The sequence below is a fragment of the Oncorhynchus keta genome, chromosome 15, assembly GCF_023373465.1.
Source record: "Oncorhynchus keta strain PuntledgeMale-10-30-2019 chromosome 15, Oket_V2, whole genome shotgun sequence".
NCBI lineage: Eukaryota > Metazoa > Chordata > Actinopteri > Salmoniformes > Salmonidae > Oncorhynchus > Oncorhynchus keta.
The window spans coordinates 24,909,198-24,934,561 of NC_068435.1; the positions used below are offsets into that span (position 1 = coordinate 24,909,198).

General features: G+C 41.1%; 1 protein-coding gene across 3 annotated transcripts; it reads right to left on the reverse strand.

Annotated features, from left to right (window-relative positions):
* Positions 1-2,723: 2,723 nt before the first annotated feature.
* Positions 2,724-21,276, reverse strand: LOC118394651 (kinesin-like protein KIF2C). Of its 3 annotated transcripts, none has more exons than XM_035788084.2 (22): positions 21,116-21,276; positions 20,482-20,697; positions 19,588-19,682; positions 19,209-19,292; positions 19,040-19,088; positions 16,177-16,305; positions 15,840-15,932; positions 15,525-15,637; positions 11,660-11,755; positions 11,510-11,564; positions 11,251-11,413; positions 10,983-11,073; positions 10,834-10,897; positions 10,503-10,594; positions 10,161-10,303; positions 9,576-9,780; positions 8,455-8,565; positions 6,801-6,868; positions 6,621-6,711; positions 5,604-5,687; positions 3,228-3,321; positions 2,724-3,096 (listed from the first exon to the last, which is right to left on the reverse strand). In XM_035788084.2, the coding sequence occupies exons 2-22, from the start codon at positions 20,540-20,542 to the stop codon at positions 3,020-3,022; spliced, it is 2,058 nt and encodes a 685-aa protein (XP_035643977.1). In that variant the 5' UTR covers positions 20,543-20,697; positions 21,116-21,276; the 3' UTR covers positions 2,724-3,019. The 3 variants fall into 3 exon arrangements, with proteins under 3 accessions (XP_035643977.1, XP_035643978.1, XP_052319706.1); XM_035788085.2 differs by having other exon boundaries at positions 15,525-15,625; positions 21,116-21,275; XM_052463746.1 differs by lacking the exons at positions 20,482-20,697; positions 21,116-21,276 and adding an exon at positions 20,283-20,389.
* Positions 21,277-25,364: the final 4,088 nt, after the last annotated feature.

The following is a 25,364-nucleotide window of genomic DNA, read 5'->3' on the forward strand; positions in this document are numbered from 1 at the left end:
GAGAAATGTTTTTTTGTTTTTAGGGGTGCAACTGCATCTAGGGTATTGCGCAAGGTTAAATTGAGTTCCTCAGTTAGGTGGTTAACTGATTTTTGTCCTCTGACGTCCTTGGGTAGGCAGAGGGTGTCTGGAAGGGCATCAAGGAATCTTTGTGTTGTCTATGAATTTATAGTGCGACTTTTGATGCTCCTTGGTTGTGTTCTGAGCAGATTATTTGTTGCAAACGTAATAAAATGGTGGTCCGATAGTCCAGGATTATGAGGAAAAACATTAAGATCCACAACGTTTATTCCATGGGACAAAACTCGGTCCAGAGTATAACTAAAACGGAGTAGGTCCAGAGACATGTTGGACAAATGGATGGTGGCTCAGAAAGCCTTTTGGAGTGGGTCTGTGGACTTTTCCATGTGAATATTAAAGTCACCAAAAATTAGAATATTATCTGCTATGACAAGGTCCAATGGGAACTCAATGAGGAACGCTGTATATGGCCCAGGAGGCCTGTAAACAGTAGCTATAAAAAGTGATTCAGTAGGCTGCATAGATTTCATGACTAGAAGCTCAAAAGAAAAAAACGTTTTTTGTAAATCAAAATTTGCTATCGTAAATGTTAGCAACACCTCCACCTTTGCGGGATGCATGGGGGATATGGTCACTAGTATAAGCAGGAGGTGAGGCCTCATTTTAACACAGTACATTCATCAGGCTTAAGCTATGTTTCAGTCAGGCCAATCACATCAAGATTATGATCAGTGATTATTTCATTGACTAGAACTGCCTTTGAAGTAAGGGATCTAACATTAAGTAGCCCTATTTTAAGATGTGAGGTATCACGATCTCTTTCAATAATGGCAGGAATGGAGGTAGTCTTTATCCTAGTGAGATTGCCAAGGCGAACACCGCCATGTTTAGTTTTGCCCAACTTGGGTCGAGGCACAGACACGGTCTCAATGGGGATAACTGAGCTGACTACACTGACTGTGCTAGTGGCAGACTCCACTAAGCTGGCAGGCTGGCTAACAGCCTGCTGCCTGGCCTGCACCCTATTTCATTGTGGAGCTAAAGGAGTTAGAGCCCTGTCTATGTTGGTAGATAAGATGAGAGCACCCCTCCAGCTAGGATGGAGTCATCACTCCTCAGCAGGCCAGGCTTGGTCCTGTTTGTGTCCCAGAAAGAGGGCCAATTATCTAGAAATTCTATCTTTTGGGAGGGGCAGAAAACAGTTTAACCAGCAATTGAGTTGTGAGACTCTGCTGTAGAGCTCATCACTCCCCCTAACTGGGAGGGGGGAGTGTGAATAACGTAGTAGGTCGGGGTTCTCTGCTAATCCACTATACAAAACATTAGGAACACTTGCTCGTTCTGCAGAGTGAGCAGGTGAATACTATGATCCCGTATTGGATGAAGGGGAGGAATCAGGTTAAAGAAGGATTTTTAAGCCTTGAGACAAGGATTGTGTGTGTTCCATTCAGAGGTTGAATAAGCAAGAAAAGGTTTAAGTGCCTTTGAACAGGATGTTAGTAGGTTCCAGGCACTGTGTATCAAGAATGGTCCACCACCCAAAGGACATCTAGCCAACTTGACAACTGTGGGAAGCATTGGAGTCAATATGAGCCAGCATCCATGTGGAACGCTTGACACCTTGTAGAGTCCATGCCCAGACAAATTGAAGCTGTTCTAAAAGGAAACGGGGGGGACGACAACTCAATATTAGGCAGGTGTATAACTGAATAAATGTGCCTTCATAAAACCTACTACACTTATCACTATAGGAAAGTACCAATCACACTGTTGGAGTGCCGTTTCTGATCTCTATTTTATATTAAAAAAGGGAGCTCCCAAACAACCGAGGAAAGCAGATGAAAAGGGCGCAAAAAAAATGGGAAATTAAATTCTGAAACTAGTGTAGCAACACAACACTAGATGGACATCAAGAATGAGGCTGATAATAGATATGGCCATGAGCCGTGGTTACGTGCGGTCTGGGTAACAAATGATTTTCTATCAACAAAAAAAACAACTCAAGAAGCAGAGCATGTCATCACGAATAAGGAAAGAGTAACCAAAAACCGATGTGCTCTTGTTAACCATTATTGAGATGCCGAGTTCAAAGAAAAGTTTACGTTTGTGGTATACAAGGCCATAGGAAAGTGTTTCGCATTGCGCTTGCCTGTGAAAATTAGCAGACAGACTGCTGGTTGGGGGAGGGTTGGTTTGGGAGAAGGGAGGAGAATACCACCCAGTGAGATGGGGGCTGGGGTTGTGCTCATAGGAAACAGTTGTGCTGACTACAAGGCCTCACACAATGCAGTAGGGCCACCCAGTTGCAGGCAGAATTTGTTTATTTTTATCCTGTCGGGAAAATTGTTCAGTGTGAGCTGTTTATTAGGGCTTTGATTTGTTATGTATCAACTTTTGCTTGCAGGGTGTGTGTATACACAAGATGGACTTGTGTATAGTGGAGGTTTGGGGTCAAGAAGGAGAAAAGGGGCAAAAAGCCCCCGCACTGAGTGCTAGGCAGAGGTGCATGGGTCATCCTCCAGCTGCCTCTGTTGATGTCATGGGGCTAGAATGCAGCTCTGGGGTAGAGCATGTGTATAAACACAGGGAAACACATTTAAACTACTTAAACAAAATAAACATTGGAACACAAGCATCAGGCAAATGTTTGGTTGGTAAATGCAACAAAATAACATTACCTTAAGGACGACATATCAATAGAATTCATTAAAAAAACTTTAATCAAATCATTTTAAAACTGGACAAATTTCCATTTTGTATACAAATACATTGAAAACATGAATTGTTAACATTCTTTCATGGACATCTATGGTATGTAGTGGGTTTAATGTTAGAGGTAATGTTTTATTTATTTTGCTATTAATTCAAGTTAGTGGAAATTAATTTATGTCCAATTGAACCCTTGCACAATAGTAACTGCATGATAAAACATTCACAACTCAACGGTACTTTTAATAGCACCATATTTCCAAGTGAACAAGTCGAGGGGCTGTCCCTCTCAGCAATAGCCTGATTTGGGTGTCATCCTTGCCAGTCGCTCTCCATCAATGGCATATTGCAATGCCAGGACTGTGTCTGTCAAGAGTAAGCCAAGGCCACAAAGTTAGAACATCTAGAGGGCACACTTGGGATCAACATTGGCTTTAGATATCAGGTTAGGCAAATGGAACTAGAAAAGTAACTGGTTACTCAACACATTCACATACCCAGTAATTTTCTTGCGTAGTCCACAATATCTGTCACCCCAGCCTCAATGTCATATGATGGCATCTCCATTGGCTTGAGAAAATCACTGGCCCTCTGGACAACACATAAGAAAACAAAAGACTTATGGAACTTACTCATGCAATACAAGTCATTTGATGTGTCAAATCTTTGATTATATTTCAATTCAAGCCAAAATTGGTGCAGTTATAGGTTCAGAATGTTTAAAGCCGCCCACTCAAGAAAAAACTTCAAACTGTAACCAGTGCCTGCAACCTGGTTCAGGTTGTCAGTCAACCTAACAGGGTATTTAAAAACAACAGGAATGAAATCAACATGTATTGATCACATCTTTACTAACGCTGCAGCAATTTGCTTTAAAGCAGTATCCAAATCCGTGGATATAGTGATCACAATATAGTAGCCATATCTAGGAAAACCAAAGTTCCAAAGGTTGTGCCTAATGTAGTGTATAAGAGGTCATACAAGAAGTTTTGTTGTGATTCATATGTAGATGTAAAGAATATTTGCTGGTCTGTGGTGTGTAATGAGAAACAACCAGACACCGAACTTGACATTTATGAAATTGCCGATTCCAGTTACTAATAAGCACGCACCCATTAAGAAAATGTCTGAAATCTGTTAAATCGATTGATGAGGAATTTTTAAAAAACTGTATAGTTGAGAGGGATGAGGCAAAAGGTATGGCAAATAACTGACAGCACAACTGATTGGCAAATGTACTGCAAATTAAGAAATCATGCAACTAAATTAAAAACTATACTATGAAGCGAAAATAAATTATGTAGAAGAATGATAGTAAAAAGCTTTGGAGCACCTTAGAATGACATTGTTTAAAAAAAAAAAAAGGCAAACTCCATGCCATCATTAATCGAATCAAATGGCTCATTGGTCACAAAACTCACTGGATGAAAAATTACTGAGGATAGAGGATGATATTGCCACATCTTCAATTTAAGCCTACTACAAAGTGTTTGCCCTCAAGCCTGGAGGGAAGCAGAAGTCATTCCCCTACCCAAGAATAGTAAACGCCCCCTTTACTGGCTCAAATAGATGACCAATCAGCCAGTTAATAACCCTTTGACCAGATACAATGCTATTTCACAGTAACCAATTGACAGACTTTCAGCACGCGTATAGGGAAGGACATTCAACAAGCACAGTACTTACACAAATGACCGATTGGCTTCAGTGCAGCTTTTGACATTACTGATCATAGTCTGCTGCTGGAAAAACGTGTGTTATGGCTTTACATCCCCTGCTATAATGTGGATAAAGAGTTACTTGTCTAACAGAACACAGAGGGTGTTCTTTAAGGGAAGTCTCAAACATAAATCAGGAAATCTCCAGGGTAGCTGTTTAGGCCCCTTAATGTTTCAATCTTAACTAACGAGTAAAGCCAGTGTATCTACGCATGTGAATGACTCAACACTAAACGCGTCAGCTACTACAGCAACTGAAATGACTGCAACACTTAGAGCTGCAGTCAGTTTCAGAATGGGTAGCAAGGAATAAGTTAGTCCTAAATATTTCCAAAACTAAATATCATGTGGAAATTTAATTTTTAATTTTATAATTTTACCTTTATTTAACCAGGCAAGTCAGTTAAGAACATATTCTTATTTTCAATGACGGCCTGGGAACAGTGGGTTAACTGCCTGTTCAGGGGCAGAACGACAGATTTGTACCTTGTCAGCTCGGGGGGGTCGGGGGAAATGGAGCAAGTTGAGTTGACTACACTGCTTGGAGTAACCCTGGATTGTAAACTGTCCTAGTCAAAACATATTGATACAACAGTAATTAAGATGGGAAGAAGTCTGTCCATAATAAAGCGCTGCTCTGCCTTAACGACACTATCAGAAAGGCAGGTCCTACAGGCCCTAGTTTTGTAGCACCTGGACTACTGTTCAGTCGTGTGGTGCCAGGTGCCACAAAGAGGGACTTGGGAAAATTGCAGTTGGCTCAGAACATGGTAGCATAGCTGGCCCTTAAAATTACACAGAGAGCTAACATTAATGACATGCATGTCAATCTCTCATGGCTCAAAGTGGAAGAGAGATTGACTTCATCACAACTTGTTTTTGTAAGAGGTGTTGACACGCTGAATGTACCGAGCTGTCTGTTTAAACTACTAGCACACAGCTCAGACACCCAACAATACCTACTCTCAATTGGTTAAAATCACACAATGCACACCAGTGATGACATTGGAAAAACATATTTTTTTACTACAAAACATAGAAATGCACCATTTTCACATACTTTGATGTTGGCGTGGTGCTGGAGATGATGAATATGAAGTAGAACAATTGTGTAATTTCCCATTAAAGACGAGGTGAGAAAAAAGATAGGTATACCGTCAACTCCTCATGCACTAACTCCTCCAGCTCAGACACCTGGGAGATGGCCTCATACATGTCGGTCATGGGCACAATGGAGTCCTGCAAACATGACTGGGAGTTAATATTCTTGAACACATCACTGTCTAATGTCCACTTGATACTATGTCAGACTGAAGAAAAGGAAGTATCTAGTATCATCTCTTTAAAAAGTACATTTTTTTGTGACAAGCAACTAAACGGGATGCATCTGAAATTGCACCCCACTTCCTAGTCAGGGTCTAAAATTAACAAGCGCCACTGCAAAGTGCAGGTAAAATTTGGCATTGGTGGGTAAGGTGGTCAGGGCTCTACTGTGTGAGCACTTCACTCGCTTTTGTGAATAAAAACAGTTAAGTACGATTACAATTATAGTCAAATAAATGCTGCAGTAGCTGTATTCAAGTGTTTCTGCCGTTTGTGTCATAGCTGATCAAATAAAATCACACAAAGTCAAAATCCTATAGCCTATCCCACCTTGCACTGCAACACTGCCTGGGGGACGTGAGCATGTTAAGAGCTGCGCAGAGGCATAAAAGCTGAAAACTTACTTGAAATTAAAGTCTACTGAACTGAGACTTTGTATTGTGTTTCCTGGCTATTTAAATAGTTTTGTTCACAAGCGAGGTTGTTTTTCAATGAGAGTTTCAACTGCTAGGGAAGATAAGACAACGCTGCTCCTAATCAGACAATCTCACAGGCACAAACATGACTAAGCATGGTAACCTCCCAACCTTAAAGGAGCAGGTGAACAGTTCTCATCTTTGATATTTTTCACAAAAAAATATTAAAATGAAAACAATATACAACGTTACTTCTTAGTAGTAATACATTTTTTTTTTTAGAAACATTACAAAGCATCCTCGTCAGTTTGTGTTTTGTAGGTGTAATTTTAGTTGCATTTATTGAGTGGTGAGTCGATGTTTTAATTTACCTGCCAGTGGCTGGTGGACCAAAAAGTACTACTTTATCAAAGCCAAGGGATTTTGATCTTACCTCCTCTGATGAGCTGTTCTCCACTTCCATCTCAATCTTCTTGGGAAGATCAGCATCAATCACCCTGGATGTCCCATTCAGTTCCTTTGCTCTATGACAAGGAACAAAATACATAAGAAACAATTACCATTGAAAATCAATAACAAGATACTTACTATCCATTCATGGGTTTGAGTGTACCTGTCTGCATAGCGTAGTGTGTTTAGAGTGTAATCGCATGAGGCCATTCCAGGAGACACCATAGCAATCTGGAACATAAGAAAACATTATAGCCGATATTAAGTTACAGGAACAAAGTGGAGGAGCGATTCAGCGGGTCGGACACGAGTCGTATGTGGCAGGGGCTCCTAACGATCACAGACTACAAAAAGAAAGCCACCCTACCGGACGAGCAAAACACCCGTTTCCCCACGCTTTCAGTACAATGATGACTAGGACGACAAGGAGAGTGCCTGAGGACAACGAGGGCTACATATTTACGGTCTCCACAGAGGATGTGTAAGTCATTCAGCGTTAACCCTCGCAAGGCTGCCAGCATCCCTATCCGCACCCTCAGAGCATTTTCAGACTAGCTGGCTGTTGTGTTTTCGGGCCTTTTCAATCTCTCCAACTCAGGCCGCTATCCCCACCTGCTTCAAGACGTCCACTATCATCCCCGTGCCCAAGAAAGGGGAAGTAACTGAATGACTAGCAACGCGTAGCACTCACTTCCATCATGAAGTGCTTCAAGAGACTAGATAAAAAGACCACCTCTTCCCTCCCCAATACGCCAACCACCCGACAGATTCACTGACAATGCAAATGCCATTGCACTGCACACTGCCCTAACCCACCTGGACAAAAGGAATGCCTATGTGAGGATTCTGTTCATTGACTACAGCTCGGCATTCAATACCATAGTGCCCTCTTAAGTTTACCAAAGCTCACAGCCCTGAGACAGAACTCCTACCTATGCAACTGGGTCCTGGACTTCCTGACGTACCACTCCCAGGTGGTGAAGGTAGTCAACATTCTCTCTTCGACACGGATCCTTAACACGGGGGTGCCACAAGGTGCGACCTCAGTCCCCTCACGACTGAGTGGCCTCACACAGTTCCAACTCCATCAAGTTTGCTGACGACACGACAGTAGTAGGCCTGATTACCAACAGCGACAAGACTGCCTACAGGGAGGATGCGAGTACTCTGACAGCGTGGTGCCAGGTAAACAATATCTCAACATCAGAAAAATAAACAGGAGTCGATTGTGGACAAGAGAAACAAGGCTAGGCACACCCCCTTCCTCATCAATGGAGCCACCATGGAAACTGTCAAAAATGTATACAGAGGAACTTGACACCTGAGAAGCTGAAATGGTCAAACCACAGACACCGTGGTGAAGGCAAGACTCTACAATCTCAGGATGCTGAAAAAAAAAATGTGGCCTGTCTCCATGGGCCCTCGCAGTGTTCTACAGGAGCACCAGAGAGCATACTGTCGGGCTGCATCACACTGGTACGGACTGCAAGGTCCTAGAGGGTGGTATGCTCAACCGAACACACCCATGGGACACCTGCAACACCATGGGGGCAAAAAGATACATCAGGGACCCCAGCAACAGCCTGTTCCCATCACTTAGATGCAGACAGTATAGGAACATCATGGCAAAATGTGTAAGACTGGCCAATAGCTTGTACCCCCAGATGAGACGGCTGTGAATAGACACCACTAGTCAGCTACCTGCTCCCCGTTCTCCTCCTGCCCCCCATAACCATAGCTACATCAGTAGTTAATAAGCCATTTTTAAGATTGTGCCTCTAGAGCTAAAGCCCAAAGAGGAGTCACCAAGCCTTTACCATGCATGTCCTGGAGTTCTCTCCGATGAAGGAGTCTCGGAGCACCTGTGTCAGCTTGCTCATCCTGAAGGGTATGTGTTGGCTGTCCATCCCCAAGGAGCGAATACATTCCTACAGGGAGAGGAGGGAGAAAGTAGGGTTTAAATCAGCATTTTGCAAACTAGGGGTCGCAACCCCCCACAAGAGAAAATAAGAACCAGGGTTACATCAGTAACCTCTGGTAGCCAGTAGATGCGGTTGTAATAAACAGTGATTTGCAGCCTACAAAATGTGGCTCTATCCTTTGAACCGCTTAAACTACAAAGTATTATGACCCCCACCACTGAAAGACAACTCTCAGGAACGCGTAGGAGTCTGCTTTTTCCTTCCACAATGCCCACAACCCAAAGGATTCATTAGAACAGTGGACAAGACCAAGCACTAAATCAGACAAGGTAAAAAAATATATATATTTTCTACACATTATTGCATGACAATCCCAATACCTTTCTGATGCATTTCAGTCACTTCAAACCATACCTCCTTCAGATTGAAGTACTGTCAAAAGTTCTGTCAGACTGATTTGTAATAGAATAATAGCCCCAACTAAAAAAAGTAAACATGGATTACTTTTTATTATTATTATACATTCATTGATTGAGATATAAATAAAATGGGGTTGCGGGCCCAAAACGTTTGGAAAGCCCTGGCTTAGAATGAGTGAGGAGCTGCAGCTCACAGCTCTAAACTTAGTTACATTTAGAAAGAAACCCCTTGCAGAATAAGCTGCTCAGTGTATATTCTCAAATCATACAAAAAAATGTTTAAAATTATTGACGTCACAAGATAGTTACATTAATAATCTTGACATTGCCTACACATTTATGAGGGCTTTTGCTGTATATACAGGTGGTTCATACCTGCTATATGATCATATTCACTAGGCACAAAACAGAAGAAAACAGACTGCAGAGGGACTAACTGAACATGTCCAATTAGAAACACCTGCTCCCATTTTCTGTTGCAAACATTTTGCTACGGTGTGTACACAAATGAATACACCCCAGGTAAAAGGATTTCTAAAGATTGAAAAATAGGACAGTGGGCTAGTAGTTGTAATAGTAGAGAGTAGTTGTATTCACCTTGAGAGCCAGCAGGCTGCGGTTGATCTCGGCCGTCTCTGCCAGGGTCTGTCTGTCGTTGCTGCTGACGTCTGTGCCCCTCTCATTCCCCGCCAGGTCCACCAGGGAGAACTTCCCGTGCAGCTGGTTCCTCCTCCGCAGGATCACCTGCAGGATGGCGTGGGAGCGAGACGAGTTGGCGTTGGCGGACGTCTGGCCGGACGTCCTGTGAAAGATGCAGCAAATCATCGTCACAAATAAATCACTACTTCAGTTGCTTACATTTTAAAATAAGTTGCATCCTGAAGGACTCTATAGGGCTTTAGTATGCTAAAGTTGGATGAGATATTCATATTTGTCAAACTACAAAACAGGAACAGAAGACAACACACATGCTAGACAGGGCGAGGGAAAACCAGGGGTCTGTTCAGGAGGACGCAATGTTCCAGAACAATCAGGTGGAAATGTGCAGCGTTGACAAGATATGATTGTGCGTCAAGAAGAATAGGGAATCCTGTCAGCTCTATTCATTCCATGTATATCTAACATTTTGAATGTTTCACCTCACTGAACACACTCCGGGTGGAGTCAAAACAACATATGTACCTGCAAGCACTGCCCATCTCAATCATCTTGATGACGTCTTGCGCACACGACACGTACATCTCCTGCAGGCCGACCACCTGGACCTGTTGTTTCTCATCCTCTAGCACTCGCAGCGTGGCCTTCTTGTTCAGCAGATCAAACACCTGCATATGCGAAGCCAAGTGTGTTAGTAGTGCTTTGGTCAAAAGTAGTTCACTATATAGGTTGCCATTTGGGATACACAGCCTTAGTCATACCTAAAATTAGTCTAAACTTTTGTTCTAATCATGATGGATTTCTCCACCAACAACAAAATCAAATCCCCAAGCTGCTTGAGGAGCACTACGAGCGCTTCCTTCTCACCTTGCCATTGTAGATCTCAAAAAAGGTCACATAGGGGCACAGGTCCTGACTGGAATATCTCCTCTGCTTCAGAAGGGTGAACACATCCTGAGCTAAGCAACAAGTAAGAGGAACAAGGAGTTACAAGACACTAAGACATCATGGAAGTATGGTCTAAGTAAAGGTCATGTATAACATTTACATACATAAATTCTAAAATGTGAGGTGGAAAGATCTATTCTTTAGTAGTGACCTCAAAAATATCTATCAAAATATTTTCAGAAAACAATCAAAAAGGATAACTAAGCCAATATTGTAATGTTGATGCTGATAGAAAATATCAATAATTTACCTGCCAAGGCATAGATCCCTTTGGAACTGTTCTGGCTCTTCCCTGAAAAGTCTCCTCCCATTGTCTGAATAGGGTAAAAGATGGGTACAAATTTGACATGAGAGAGAACTGCTATAGTGTCAACCTGACAGGTAAAGGCAAAGACTTACGTGAGTTTTACCACTTCCAGTTTGGCCGTAAGCAAAACAAGTTGCCATTCCTCCGTCAAAGATGGTCTGGACAAGAGGCTTGGCGGTAAACCTATCATTAAGAAATACAAGTATGTGATTGTCTTGCAAAAACAAGTAATGTTGATACACCCAACAAACTTCATAAAGAGAACATGCACGCAAACAGTATTTTAACAGAACGTTTTGAAATCGGCAAATTGTAAAATAAACTGAAGATAATATTGTTTAGAAAACAAAAAGTGAATACCTGTACACTAAGTCATTGGTGGATGACTCATCAAAGGAGTAGTCAAAATGGAAGACCTGGTTGTCCAGGTATTTGGTCAGGTCCACTTTCTGCTTGGGTTCATGAACAAGCAGCGTTCCATTTCCAGGGATAGTCACCACATCAATTTCTTTCTTGGTCACCTCTAAGAATATCACACACATAAACACAGAACATTAGAATGGACCAAAGATGCAGGGTGATGATACAAGGAGTGAGTTAAAACGTTCATTAAGCATACCTTTATTGTTGAGAGGACGCTTGCGAACACACACACAAATTCTATGAGCTTCAACCTGTTGACCAAAAATAATTATTTAAGATACATTCTCTAATATAAGCAATAATTATAAATTACCTTCCACATTTCAACACTTGTTCTTCATCTTACCGTATCCGATGGACTTAAAGGAAATACTTCCAAGGTCTCTCTGAAGTCTTCAATCATCTGGTAAAACTGCTTGTTCGGTCGGTTTGTGTCACCAAACTACAGGAAGCAGAACTACATGTATAAGAGAAGTGATAAACTGGTAGGTCTGTAGTATTTCAAAATATTTTAGTAAATGCTTTCACTAGTTTAACACCGATGTGGAAAACCGATGTCAAAGCTGTGCATACCTATTTAATGTAGGCATATTACGTAATGTCGCCACGTAAAATGTTGCGCTACACGTGCAACACAGCTTTGCTAACCTAGCCCACAATGTTTGATGTGTGCATCGAGCAGTCAAGTTGAACAGTCATTTGAAAGAGTAAGAACATTTAAGCGGGACAACTCAAAGGCGAAATCCATTAACCAAAATAATGTAATTCATTGCCCTTGACAATCAACCGTTCTCGGTCGTGAGTGATATTGGCTTTCGCGACTGGTCCAGCACCGGTACACACTAGGAGGAGGGAGGTGGTGAGTGTGGTGTCAGGAAAACAACCTCTCGCTCAACGTCAAAACTAAAAGGAGAGGATTATGGACTTCAGGAAACAGCAGAGCGAGCACCCCCCTATCCACATCGAACAGCAGGGGACAAGGTGGAAAGTTAAGTTCCTCGGCATACACGTCACAGACAAACTGAAATGGTCCACCCACACAGACAGTGTGGTGAAGAACGTGCAACAGCACCTCTTCAACCTCAGAAGGCTGAAGAAATTTGGCTTGACACCCAAAACCCTGAAACTTTTATAGCACATTCGAGAGCATCCTGTCAGGCTGTATCACAGCCTGGTACGGCAACTGCACTGGCTCTCCTCAACCACAGGGCTCTCCAGAGACCGCGTTGTGCGGTCTGCACAACGCATCACCGGGGGCAAACTACCTGCCCTCCATGACACCTACAGCACCCGATGTCACAGGAAGGCAAAAAAGATCCAGGACAACAACTACCCGAGCCACTGCCTGTTCACACCGCTACCATCCAGAAGGTGAGGTCAGTACAGGTGCATCAAATCTGCAACCGAGAGACTGAAGAACAGCTTCTATCTCAAGGCCATCAGACTGCTAAACAGCAATCACTAACTCAGAGAGGCTGCCGCCTATATTGAGACTCAATGACTGGCCACTTTAATAAATGGATCACTAGTCACTTTATACAATGCCACTTCAATCATGTTTACATAACTTAAAATTACTCATATCACATGTATATACTGTATTTTATACCATCTATTGCACTTGCTAATGCAGCTCGGCCAGCCGTATACATATTTTCATTCACCCCTTTAGATGTGTGTATTAGGTAGTTTTTGGGGGCTGTTAGATATTACTGCACTGTCGGAACTAGAAGCACAAGCATTTCGCTACACTCGCATTAACATCTGCTAACCATGTGTATGTGACCAATAAAAATTGATTTGACTACCAAGTGTGCTATTATTCCATTATTCTATTATTCACTGCTATTAGTTTCACGCCATATGGAATGCCGTTTGGGTCTTTGTGTGTCAAATATTCACGTCAAATAACACAGTTCTATTATTGAATGTTGTGTGTTCTGAATTTGCACGAGCAAGCCAAGCGCCACCACTACTATCAGTAGCACTGTCAAAGCTGTACAAAGAAAGCCTGCAAACAAGCAAATCCTGGCCACAAATGATGCGTTTACAACACTGTTGGTAATAAAGCATTATTTGCTCCACCACAACTTCTGGGGTAGCTAGCTAGCTTTAGCTTGGTATCTAGCTAGCACCAATACAACCAGCCTGAAAACAATGACCATTAGAAACTGCAGTCATTGTCATTATTCTTAGCAATGATTTAGGAATCCTTGTGAGTAAGTATTAGCTAGGTTGCCACTTGTATGCACTATTGTAAAGTGACTATTCTACTGGATGTCATAAGGTGAATGCACCAATTTGTAAGCCGCTCTGGATAAGAGCGTCTGCTAAATGACTTAAATGTAAATGTAAATGTTGTTGTTTGCCTATTGAAATTGAACTTCAGATCATGAAAATAAATATCTAGCCAGCTACTTAACCCAGTGAGGCTCAAACAGACCGTATTGTGTAGCTAGCCACAATAAGGATTAGGCACAAGTGTAGTTTGCGGTTTGCCTTCAAAATAAAAAAAGTACCTATTTGAAAGTGATGCAGAAGGTTACAATTGGTGGAATCATGCCATATTTAGACTAGATAGATAATGTTAAACCAGGTTTGAATGTGAAGCAATGAAATGGGGTATCAGTCTCTCTGGAATAGTGTTCAATACACATAGGTTGATAATAAATGTGTCTCCATTCACAATTGTTTCAGAGTCCCGCAATAAGAGCTACGATGCTAATGTTCTCTGGGTGTCACTGAGTAGACTGATACCATGTCAATGATCCACAATCCATAGGTAAGGCTGTACAGTAAGAATGCCCCCAATACAATTCAAAAGTATAATACCCCAGTGGGCGGCAGGCGGTCTAGTGGTTAGAGCGTTGTGCCAGTAACCGTAAAGAACTGTCGTGCTGCCCCTGAACAAGGCAGTTAACCCACTGTTCCTAGACCCACTGTTCCTAGGCAGTCACCGTAAATAAGAATTAGTGCTTAACTGACTCGCCAAATATATATATATATTTTTTTAAATGTCATTGATCCACAATCCATAGATAAGGCTGTACAGTGAAATAAGTATGCCCCCAATGCAATTACAAAGTATAATACATCCAGCGTGATTTCAGATTTGTCAAATTAACAATTGATCTTTTGTTGATTTTATACAACATTCCAACCTCGTTTAGCATGATTTATTCAATTATACTTGTATTAATTTTGCATCACTGTCTGACATACTTTTATTTAGAAGGTTAAACGCAATGTCCACATTGTGGTTAATTCTTATTGTGGGTAGCTTCACATAGATGGGGTCTGACCACCATTAATCAAATAAGAAATCTTATAAATTAGGGTTATTTTAGATGATACCTAATTAAATAGTTAGCTAGCTATCGATACTGAAACAGATGGTCGTTTTGCTATGTTTGAGGAAGAACATTGTTTGCATCCATGAGCTAGCTAGCTTTTCTTTTTTTGACTAGCACTGACAGTGCGTGAGACAACTTTACCAGCATCGTAGCATACGTATCGATGAATGTGACATGAAACACGAGTGATCGTGTAATAACTAAAAAAAGTTTAAAAAGTATGAAAATCTTAAATTAATATGTGATGTGCAGTCATATTCTGGACAAGACGTTGTTGGTTGAGAATGTGAGAATGAAACGACTGAACAATGAAACAGCACAGCAAGTAAGTGAAAAATAGGTTTTGATTATGTTTTACTGGTAATGTGGACATATGTAAATGCCAACAAAATAACATTTTGGTCAGTGTGGTGTGTGTGTGTAACCTTTATTTAACTAGGCAAGTCAGTTAATAACAAATTCTTATTTACGGAGGACACTGGGCCAATCATGGCCGGATGTGATACAGCCTGGATTCGAACCAGGGACTGTAGTGACGCCTCTTGCACTAAGATGCAGTGCCTTAGACCTCCGTGTCCATGTGCGTGTGTTTTAACTCTAACGGTACTAGAATGCTTAAAAAGCCACTAATTTTTGTTATTAAAATATATATATATTTTTAAAAAATCTGTATCTGTTTTTTTGTCAAGAAAAGTTTCAGATATCAGTAAAAAAAAATGTAATGTCGGTGAATCTCCAATAGAACTTAATTGGGGGAATTGACGATAAGTCAGCTATAGACCTACAGGTCTGCATCTTCACAAAAGCTAATTTCCACAGGACAATAGTACCATGTAAACATTATACAATGTCTCATACCTTTCCCTTCTTGGGCACCATGTCAGAACTCTTGACTGCATGGGACAATCTTTTGTTCACTGGTTTGCTCATGTCTGTGGGTACCACAGATCTCCGTTTGTCTGAAAGAGAAGCTATCAAATGTGATGAATGATGCTCACGAAGATAGCAGGGCATCAGAGTCTAGAATCATGCCCCCCAGGCAATTTAATGTCTTTTTAATTGTGATCTCTAAGGCAAAACTAATCATAGATCAGCACTCCTCTACTAAGACTATTTATGAATACATGTCCAGAGCGATAAACAGTGATGTGACTCAAAGTTCCTAAAGCTCACTTGAGGTGACTAAGACACTCTTGGTCTCGTTGACTGGCGGCAGGACAACAGTCTGCCTCTGATCGTTCCTCTTCCCCACTCGGTTGGGCACACCTGGAAAATGAAGTATGTTGAATATCAAGAAGACACAGAGGGGGAAAATTTTGAGGGTAATGGAATTCATTATTTGAATGAAATTAGGAAATATAGCCTGAGCGCCAGTCGGTTTGTGTCATGCCAACTCCCTGTCACTAAACAATGACAGCAATGGAGTTGGCAAGAGCACAAACAGATCTGGGGGCAGCATATAAGGGATAGGCAAGAAATCAGAAAGCACAAAATGAGAAGCAACCCCCACCAGAAGCTTTGAGGACAGAGGGTGGATACTCTGAAGACAGGAAGTCTTGTTTAGTCTTAGCAGGTTCAGAGACTGGAGCAGGGGCCCGGAACAAGCATGTCTGCCGTATGGACTTTCTAGGAAGTGGAACTGAGTAGAAGAGTATAGTTAGCCTAACACCTTAACGACTACAGTTGTATTGAGTAGTCTTTTGTATGATTAATAACACGTTCATCATTCTTCTGATCCCAACACTAGGCCAGTTGTGTAAAGTACTTAAGTAAAAATACTTGAAAGTACTAAAGTAGTTTTTGGGGCATCTGTACGTTACCATTTATATTTTTGACAACTTTTACTTCACAAAATTGCAAAAGAAAATGTACATTTTACTCCGTACAATATCCCAGACACCCAAAGGTACTTGTTACATTTTGACTGCCTAGCAGAACAGAAAAATTGTCTTAAGATTTGGGTATGTAATTTTAGGCAAAAATTGAAGGAAAAAAAGAGAAAAAAAGTCCGCTCCTTAAAAGGTATCTTTACTTTTACTCAAGTATGACGATTGAGTACTTTTCCCACCACTGCACTAGACAATAAACCATATAAATATCACGATTTCAATGTAGGCCTAGTAAACAGCTGGCCAGCTCCTTTTCCACTACTAATTCTCAATGTGTTCAATTTTAGCTGGGCGAATCAGGAATGCCATGTCAATTACTTTGTGTTTTATTTTCAAATGACTGTGTTACTTTTTAAACTGTCATGGTCAAAATATATACATTCAATGGTTGTAAAGATGTGGAGAGGTCTCGACTTTGACACAATTCAAAAAGCAAGTCCTGCAGGCTCTAGTTGTCTTATCTTGATTATTGTCCAGTCATGTGGTGAAAAGAAAATACCTAGTTAAGCTGCAGCTAGCCCAGAACAGTGGCACGTCTTGCTTTTCATTGTAATCAGAAGGCTAATATAAATACTATGCAGGCCAGTTTCTCTTGGCTAAGAATTGAGGTGTGACTGCATCACTTCTTTATATAAAATTCAGAATTGTTTACAGGGAACTTATACACAGCTCTGGCACACACACTTACCACCAGTGGTCTTTTCAGTCCCCAAATCCAGAACAAATTCAAGAAAGCGTACAGTATTCTACAGAGACATTATTGCAGGGAACTCCCATCTCATATTGCTCAAATGAACAGCAAACCTGGTTTATAAATTTACAAAATTAAATTAGAAAATACCTCATGGCACAATGCCTCTCCCATTGATAGTGTGTAGGTATGGATATGTAGACAATGTGTGCCATTTTTACATGTATGTAGTTCTGTACATGAGCTGTTCTTGTCTAATAATGTTCTTATTAAGTCATATTTCATGTGGACACGTTGCGAAAGCAGCAGCTACTCTTACAATGGGGATCCTAAAACAACCTCACCTGGTGGTCGAGGTCTTAATTGAAAGGTAAAAACCGGCAGACTCGGCCCTCTGTGGAATGCATTGAACTAGAAAGAGTGCTAGTACACTTAACAAAACTGCTTAGGGTCACTTTACAGTACAAATACACTGAGTATACCAAACATCAGGAACACCTTCCTAATATTAAGTTGCACCCCCACCTGTTGCCCTCAGAACAGCCTCAATTCATTGGGGCATGGACTCTACAAGGTGTTGAAAGCATTCCGCAGGGATGCTGTCCCATGTTGACTCCAATGCTTCCCACAGTTGTGTCAAGTTGGCTGGATACCCTTCGGGTGGTGGACCATTCTTGAAAAACCCAGCAGTGTTGCAATTCTTGACACAAACTGGGGCGCCTGGCACCTATTACCATACCCAGTTCAAAGGCACTTAAATCTTTCGTCTTGCCCATTCACCCTCTGAATGGCACACATGCACAATCCATGTCTCAATTATATCAAAGCTTAGAAATCCTTCTTTAACTGGTCTCCTCCCCTTCATCTACACTGATTGAAGTGGATTTAACAGGGGACATCAATAAGGCATCATAGCTTTCACCTGGTAAGTCTCATGGAGCTGTTCTTTATGTTTTGTATACTCAGTGTATGTCTATATAGTTTCAACCACAGTAGGCTGATATAATACTGAACAAAGACATTTTGGAACCTATTGTCACAAAATGGAATTCTAGTTGTAAACAGTATGGTATAGGTCTTCTCTGTACATGATTGGTAGCCATCACATACCAAATAGTTCAATTATTTATGTACAGATTACGTACTGTCCCACTACAAGGGCAGTTCCGCTAAACACAAAGTGTGTAAATGTATTGTGCACCATTGATTAAAGAGTTATTATGCACCTGAAGATACAGGCCAATATGTGATTTTATCTTCAAATCAAGGTATAACTGGGAAAACAGCCCTATATGGGATTCCATCTCATATAAAGCGATTTAGCATATGATTTGGTTAGAGAGGAACATGCATTGCATGCAAACCTGTCTTCTCAGGAGGACCCACTTGAGCAGAACCTTATAAAGGAAATATCCATAATTAACCATCTTTCACCATCTTTCCCACTGAAAGAAACACTTAAGACAGGGGTAGGCAACTAGATTCAGCCGCATGCTGATTTTTGTCAGGGCGAATGGTGGGGTGCCGGAACATAATTACAGTGATTAGTTCACTGCAAATTGTCCGCAACTAAAAACCAAAAATATATTTGAAAATAACAATTTCATACCTTGATAACACAATCACGCCTTTTTTATTCATGGCAATACTTGAACAGATTTCCTAAATTAACAGATTTTCATAAACTAAACTATTTTTTTTCTGAATCCACAGTATTTTCTACCCCCCCCCCCTCCACAAAAAAAAAACGTGTTCTAACTTAACATAATAACTTCTCAAGACAAGTCACTTACGATTGGAAGGAGCAGGGATCCTGGATGAACGGAGACGGCTTTCATATTTCTGGAGAAAATAAAAATCACACACGTAAGCAACATTGTTCCTGACTTTAGGACCATCAACTTTCAAATGTAATACACTTTGAACCTCAAGCTCCTAGGCCCACCCCTAGAGTATGCTTACCTTCTCTGGGGGAGCAGGTGTAGTAGCAGATTTCATGTGCTCAAAAAGCGCTTCATTCAGGGACCATAATTCATTCATTTCGAGCTAAATGACAGGAATAGCAGCAGTATGTCAACAAACATCAGTTTATTTAAAAAGTTGCAGCACATAGCATAGCTAGATCCAACTATTTATTGTCTTCCAGAGCTCTTACATGAATCCAAACGTATTTCATGTCACTCAAACTAGTATAAAAGGGGATATTTCACTCAAAGAAACATGTTAGTATTTTGTTCATTAGTCCACTGTTGATATGGTCCCAAAAATGCATCAGTCAAGATTAAAAGCACTAAGTTTATTGTTCTCTGTAACATAGACAAGGCACTCTTGAACCACTTACCTCCTTTCCCCTGCATACAGATTTCTCAAACCATTCAACCTTTACAATAGCTGTTGTGGAATCAACCGTTTTGATGTTTGCAGTATGCACTCGCCCTATAAAACACATTCAGCCATCAGTCACTTTACACCACCTGTTAGCAAGTTCACACCAATGGCAAGCCGACTAAACTACACGGGGGAAGAAGTTAGTGGAGTTCATTAGAAACTTCCTTCACCGTAGAGTTTAGTCAGTTAATCAAAGTACAATGCCCTGCCTGGACCAGCGTTAGCTACTCCACTGTAACGGTAGTCACCCATTTCTACAACAGGGTAACGTTAGCTAACTAACGTTATACTATAAAAACAATCAACGGATGGCGTATCCAACTAACGTTAGCTAAGTCAAATACTGTACCTAGCAAAATTTACTAAAGTATTTAGCCATCTTGTTTCTTTGTAACTACAATAGCTAACTATTTAAAGTCAGTAGGTACCTGGAATAATGACAGACTATTAGCTAGTTACTGTAAATCAACAACCACAGGTACCGACGTTAGCTATTCGCAGTTAACGTTGTTAGGTAAATTCGGCTAACGCGTTAACGTTAGCGGAGTTCAACTCATTCACCTGTACAGTAACTGACTTACGCAACAACAACAGAAAGGTTAGCTACTGTAGCTAATATAACAAATAACAGCCAAATGCATAACTTACGTTAATGTTTGCTAACTAAGCGACATCATGTGGGAGGCGAATCTAACTTACTAACGCTAGCTAACCACCTTAACGTAACGTGTTGTATTGCAGGGCACATTTGAAAAAGAAACCTAGCCAACTTTAGGTCTCAATATGTATTTCCTAGTCAAATAAAAAGGTAGTGTTATAATTAAAAAAAGTTATATACACAGCTTACCGTCGCTTCTTTGGATGTTGACTGGAAACCCAACAAGAAGGTTTGCCATAGCTGAATCCATGTTAATTCGTGTAAACAGTTGAATTATGTAGAAAAATTAGCAAACGCCAGTCAACCGCCAAAAGATTTGAAAGTCGTCTCACGTCAGCGGAAGAAGTAGAAAAAGGCGATGCTCATTGGTCGTGGTCAAGGATGTTTAGTTTTAGGATGGTTTATCTAATTCGACAATTTGAAAAACAAGCAAACATAAAACTTTAAAAAGACACCCATGTCATATGCACATTAGTAAAATAATATAGGAAAACACGCAAAGTCTAGGACGTATTTCCTTTGTGGTACTCTTGTGACAAGATGGCTCGGCAAGATTGGCAACACAGTTGTAACGTGAACGTCGTCGTGGCTAGGACTCCAGCTTTTGTCAAATTAATGCCAGATTTGAATTTTCGTAGCAGGTCAGGATAATTTACGCAGCACTGTCAGGTTAGGATAAATAACATATCAGGTTGAGATGATTAGATTAAGGTTAGCTAAAATGCAAAAAACTAAAACGTTTGACTTTAATTTGACCAAAGCTGTATCCCTTCTAGCCATAGAAACAAATAGAAGAAAAACACATTTCATTATTGCAGGTTACCTTGGCAGGTGTCGTATCCATTTGAATAAGTATGTGGTAGTCTTTTTTTGTACCTTTCATAGAAACCATTCACTTGAACTAATGTCGTTTTTGACATTTTGCTTGCATTTCCCATTTTAAATACGGGTGCATGATGCAATGACATGCATAACCACAGTGTGGCAGTAGCTAGCTACCACCTTGGAACATCGAGCTGCCGCCAACCTACATGGCATGTTTTTTTTTAACCTCTGAAATGACCAATGAATGTATACATTGTTATCCGCCACATCTCACAATGGTGCATTGTGCTCGTTTAGGAAAGTTATATTCAAGGGCTTGTACATAAGCATTTCACGGTAAGATCCACTGTTGTATTCGCGCGTGTGACAAATACAATTTGGTTTAATTTGAATCAGTCTTGGAAGATCATGTAATGATTCATCAGCATTCAACATAACATAAAAACACCGCCCAATTTCGTATGAGATTTTAGGATGGTTAGCTGAATAGTCCACAAAAAGTATCATCTGCTCAAAACTGCCAAATACTTGTATTAATATAGGCTAAACTGTCCAGCGAATGTCCCACAATAACATCCTGTTGTTCTGCATGTTGGTATTTTAAATGTGGTATTTTATGTTATTTAGTGTAATCAATGATTTGAGCTTGATACCTACCTACCTACCTTCCATCATTTATTTCGATGCCCAGCCTGCCCCCCAAGATGTTCCTGGGACCTGCCTGAGGACATCATTAACTTGATTTGTGTGGATGGAGGATAAGTGACACCATTTTACAGGAAGAGCAATAGTTACTTTATCTGCCATTTAACCCAGCTTGTGCGAAAATACAATCATTGGACAATTTGGTAAAAAACTGTAACAGTTTGTTCTTTCATTTGTAGGGGGCTTTGAAAATGCTAAATGAGTCATTCAGTTTCGCATTAGGCATAAAAAGTGTTTAAACTGATAGGCTAATACAGATTGGCCAGGTTACAGACCATGAAAACATATTTCCCTGAGTTCAACTAATGGATGAAAACCTAATGAGTCTAGATTATAGGTGGATTAGACTCAATCATAACATAGCCTGGCCAGAATAGACATGTGGTGGCTAACAATATAAAACAATAGACACATAATCCAAAAGTTAAACATGAAGAAATATCAGAACCAGTAATGTCAGAGTCTGGAATATATATACATGTTGCATTTATATTTTTTACATTTTTGTTTGCTATATATATACTGTATGTATACAGTACAGTCAAAAGTGTGGATACAGTTAGTCATTCCAGGGTTTTTCTTAATTTTTACCACTTTCTTCATTGTAGAATAATAGTGAAGACATCACAACTATGAAATAACACACATGAAATCATATAGTAACCAAAAAAGTGTGAAACAAATCCAAATATATTTTATATTCCTCAAAGTAGGAATATATGACAACTCTGCACACTCTTGGCATTCTCTCAACCAGCTTCACATGGAATGCTTTTCCAACAGTCTCTAAGAAGTTCCCACATATGCTGAGCACTTGTTTCCTGCTTTTCCTTCACTCTGCAGTCCAACTCATCCCAAACCATTCCAACTGAGTCGAGGTTGGGTGATTGTGGAGGCCAGGTCATCTGATGCAGCTCTCCATCACTCTCTTTCTTGGTCAAATAGCCCTTACACAGCCTGGAGGTGTGTTTGGGGTCATTGTCCTGTTGAAAAACAAATTATTATCCCACTAAGCGCAAACCAGATGGGATGGCGTATCACTGCAGAATGCTGTGGTAGCCATGCTGGTTAAGTGTGCCTTGAATTCTAAATAAATCACTGACAGTGTCACCAGCAAAGCACCATCACACCTCCTCCTCCATGCTTCATGGTGGGAACCACACATGCAAAGATCATCCGATTTCCACTGATCTTATGTCTATTGCTCATGTTTCTTTGCCCAAGCAAGTCTCTTCTTATTATTGATGTCCTTTAGTAGTGGTTTCTTTGCAGCAATTCAACCATGAAAGCCTGATTCACAAAGTCTCTTCTGAACAGTTGATTTTGAGACATGCCAGTTATTTGAACTTTGTGAAGCATTTATTTGGGCTGTAATTTCTGAGGCTGGTAACTCTAATGAACTTATCCTCTACAGCAGAGGTAACTCTGTGTCTTTTTTTCCTGTGGCGGTCCTCATGAGAGCCAGTTTCATCATAACGGTTTTTGCGACTGCACTTGAAGAAACCTTCAAAGTTCTCGAAGTGTTCCATTTTGACTGTCCTTCATGTCTTAAAGTAATGATGAACTGTTGTTTCTCTTTGCTTATTTGAGCTGTTCTTGCCATAATATGGACTTGGTCTTTCTACCAAGCAGAGCTATCTTCTGTATACCACCCCTACCTTGTCACAACACAACTGATTGGCTCAAACGCATTAAGAAGGAAAGAAATTCCACAAATGAACTTTTAACAAGGCACACCTGTTAACTGAAATGCATTCCAGGTGGCTACCTCAGGAATCTGGTTGAGAGAATGCCAAGAGTGTGCAAAGCTGTCATCAAGGCAAAGGGTGGCTACTTTGAAGAATCTCAAATATAAAATATATTTAGATTTGTGCACCACTTTTTTGGTTACTACATGATTCCATATGTGTTATTTCATAGTGTTGATGTCTTCACTATTATTCTACAATGTAGTAAACAGTACAACTAAAGAAAAACCCTGGAATGAGTAGGTGTGACAACATTTTTGACTGTATATATAATGGTGTGTGTAGACAGTATGGACAGTATATGGACTGAAAGGTTTGTACAGCAGTAGTTACAGTATAAACATATAAAGTGGGTAAACAGTATGTAAACATTATTGAAGTTACCAGTGTTCAATGACTATGTATATAGGGCAAAGTAGTCTCTAAGGTGCAGGGTAGAGTACTGCGTGGTGGCCGGCTACTAACACTGACTAAGATTCAGGGTAGGGTACTGGGCGGAGACTGGCTAGTGGTCATTGTTTAACTTCTTGAGATAAAAGCTGGTCCCAGCTTTGATGCACCTGTACTTTGTACTGTCTCCTCCTTCTGGATGGTAGCTGGGTGAACAGGTTGTGGCTCGGGTGGCTGAGGTCCTTGATGATCTTCTTGGCCTTCCTGTGACACCGGGTGCTGTAGATGTCCTGGAGGGCAGGCAGTGTGCCCCTGATGATGCATTGGGCTGAATGCACCACCCTCTGGAGAGACCTGCAGTTGCGAACGGTGCCATGGCCATACCAGGTGGTGATACAGCACGACAGGATGCTCTCAACTTCTGTAGAAGTTTGTGACGGTCTTATGGGCCAAGGCAAATTTCTTCAACCTGTGGTTGAGTCCTGTGTGAAGGGACCATTTCAGGTCGTCAGTGATGTGCACGCTGAGGAACTTGAAGCTTTTGACCCTCTCCACTGTGGCCCCGTCAATGTGGATGGGGGCGGGCTCTCTGCTGTCTCCTGTAGTCCATGATCAGCTCCTTCGTTTTGTTGACTTTGAGGGAGAATTTATTTTCCTGGTACCACTCCACCAGGTCTCTCACCTCCTCCCTGTAGGCTGTCTCGTCATTGTTGGTAATCAGGCTTACCACTGATGTGTCATCAGCAAACTTGATGATTGAGTTGGGGACGTGAGTGGCCACATAGCCATGGGTGAACAGGAAGTACAGGGTCCCCTGTATTGAGGATCAGCGTGGCGGAGGTGTTGTTGCCTACCTTCACCACTTGGGGTCAGCCCGTCAGGAAGTCCAGGACCTAGTTGCACGGGGAGGGTTGAGACCCAGGGCCCTGAGCTTAGTGATGAGCTTGGAGGGCACTATGGTGTTGAAGGCTGAGCTGTAGTCGATGACAGGATTCTTACATAGGTATTTCTCTTGTCCAGGTGGGATAGAGCAGTGGGCCGTGCAATGACGATTGTGTCGTCCGTGGATCTGTAGCGATATGCAAATTTTAGTGGGTCTAGGTTGTTGGGTAAGGTGGAGGTAAACATTTTTAGTGAAGGTGATTGCAAATGTGACCAATAAAAACATTGCATGCAGCCCCCAGACTTGTTAATGCATTGCTTTTATTGTCAGAAACCACAGAATTCCATGTCTGCAGTGAAACCTGGAGACCCTATGATGCTCATTTAACATCAACTTGATGCTATGTAATTATGGCTTGCATGGCTCAGAATGACGCTCAACCACTCTGATCACCGAAGCACACACTCTCTAATGCAAACCAAATCCACTGAATACACAAATAAATAACACAAGGTTGAAGA

Excerpts from the sequence above, each read along its gene's own strand:
- LOC118394651 (XM_035788084.2), bottom strand. The coding sequence starts at position 20,542 with ATGGATTCAGCTATGGCAAACCTTCTTGTTGGGTTTCCAGTCAACATC. Across the intron at positions 11,756-15,524 it reads TGGTGCCCAAGAAGGGAAAG|TTTGGTGACACAAACCGACC; the intron begins GTATGAGACATT and ends TGCTTCCTGTAG. Across the intron at positions 6,712-6,800 it reads ACACTACGCTATGCAGACAG|AGCAAAGGAACTGAATGGGA; the intron begins GTACACTCAAAC and ends TCCTTGTCATAG.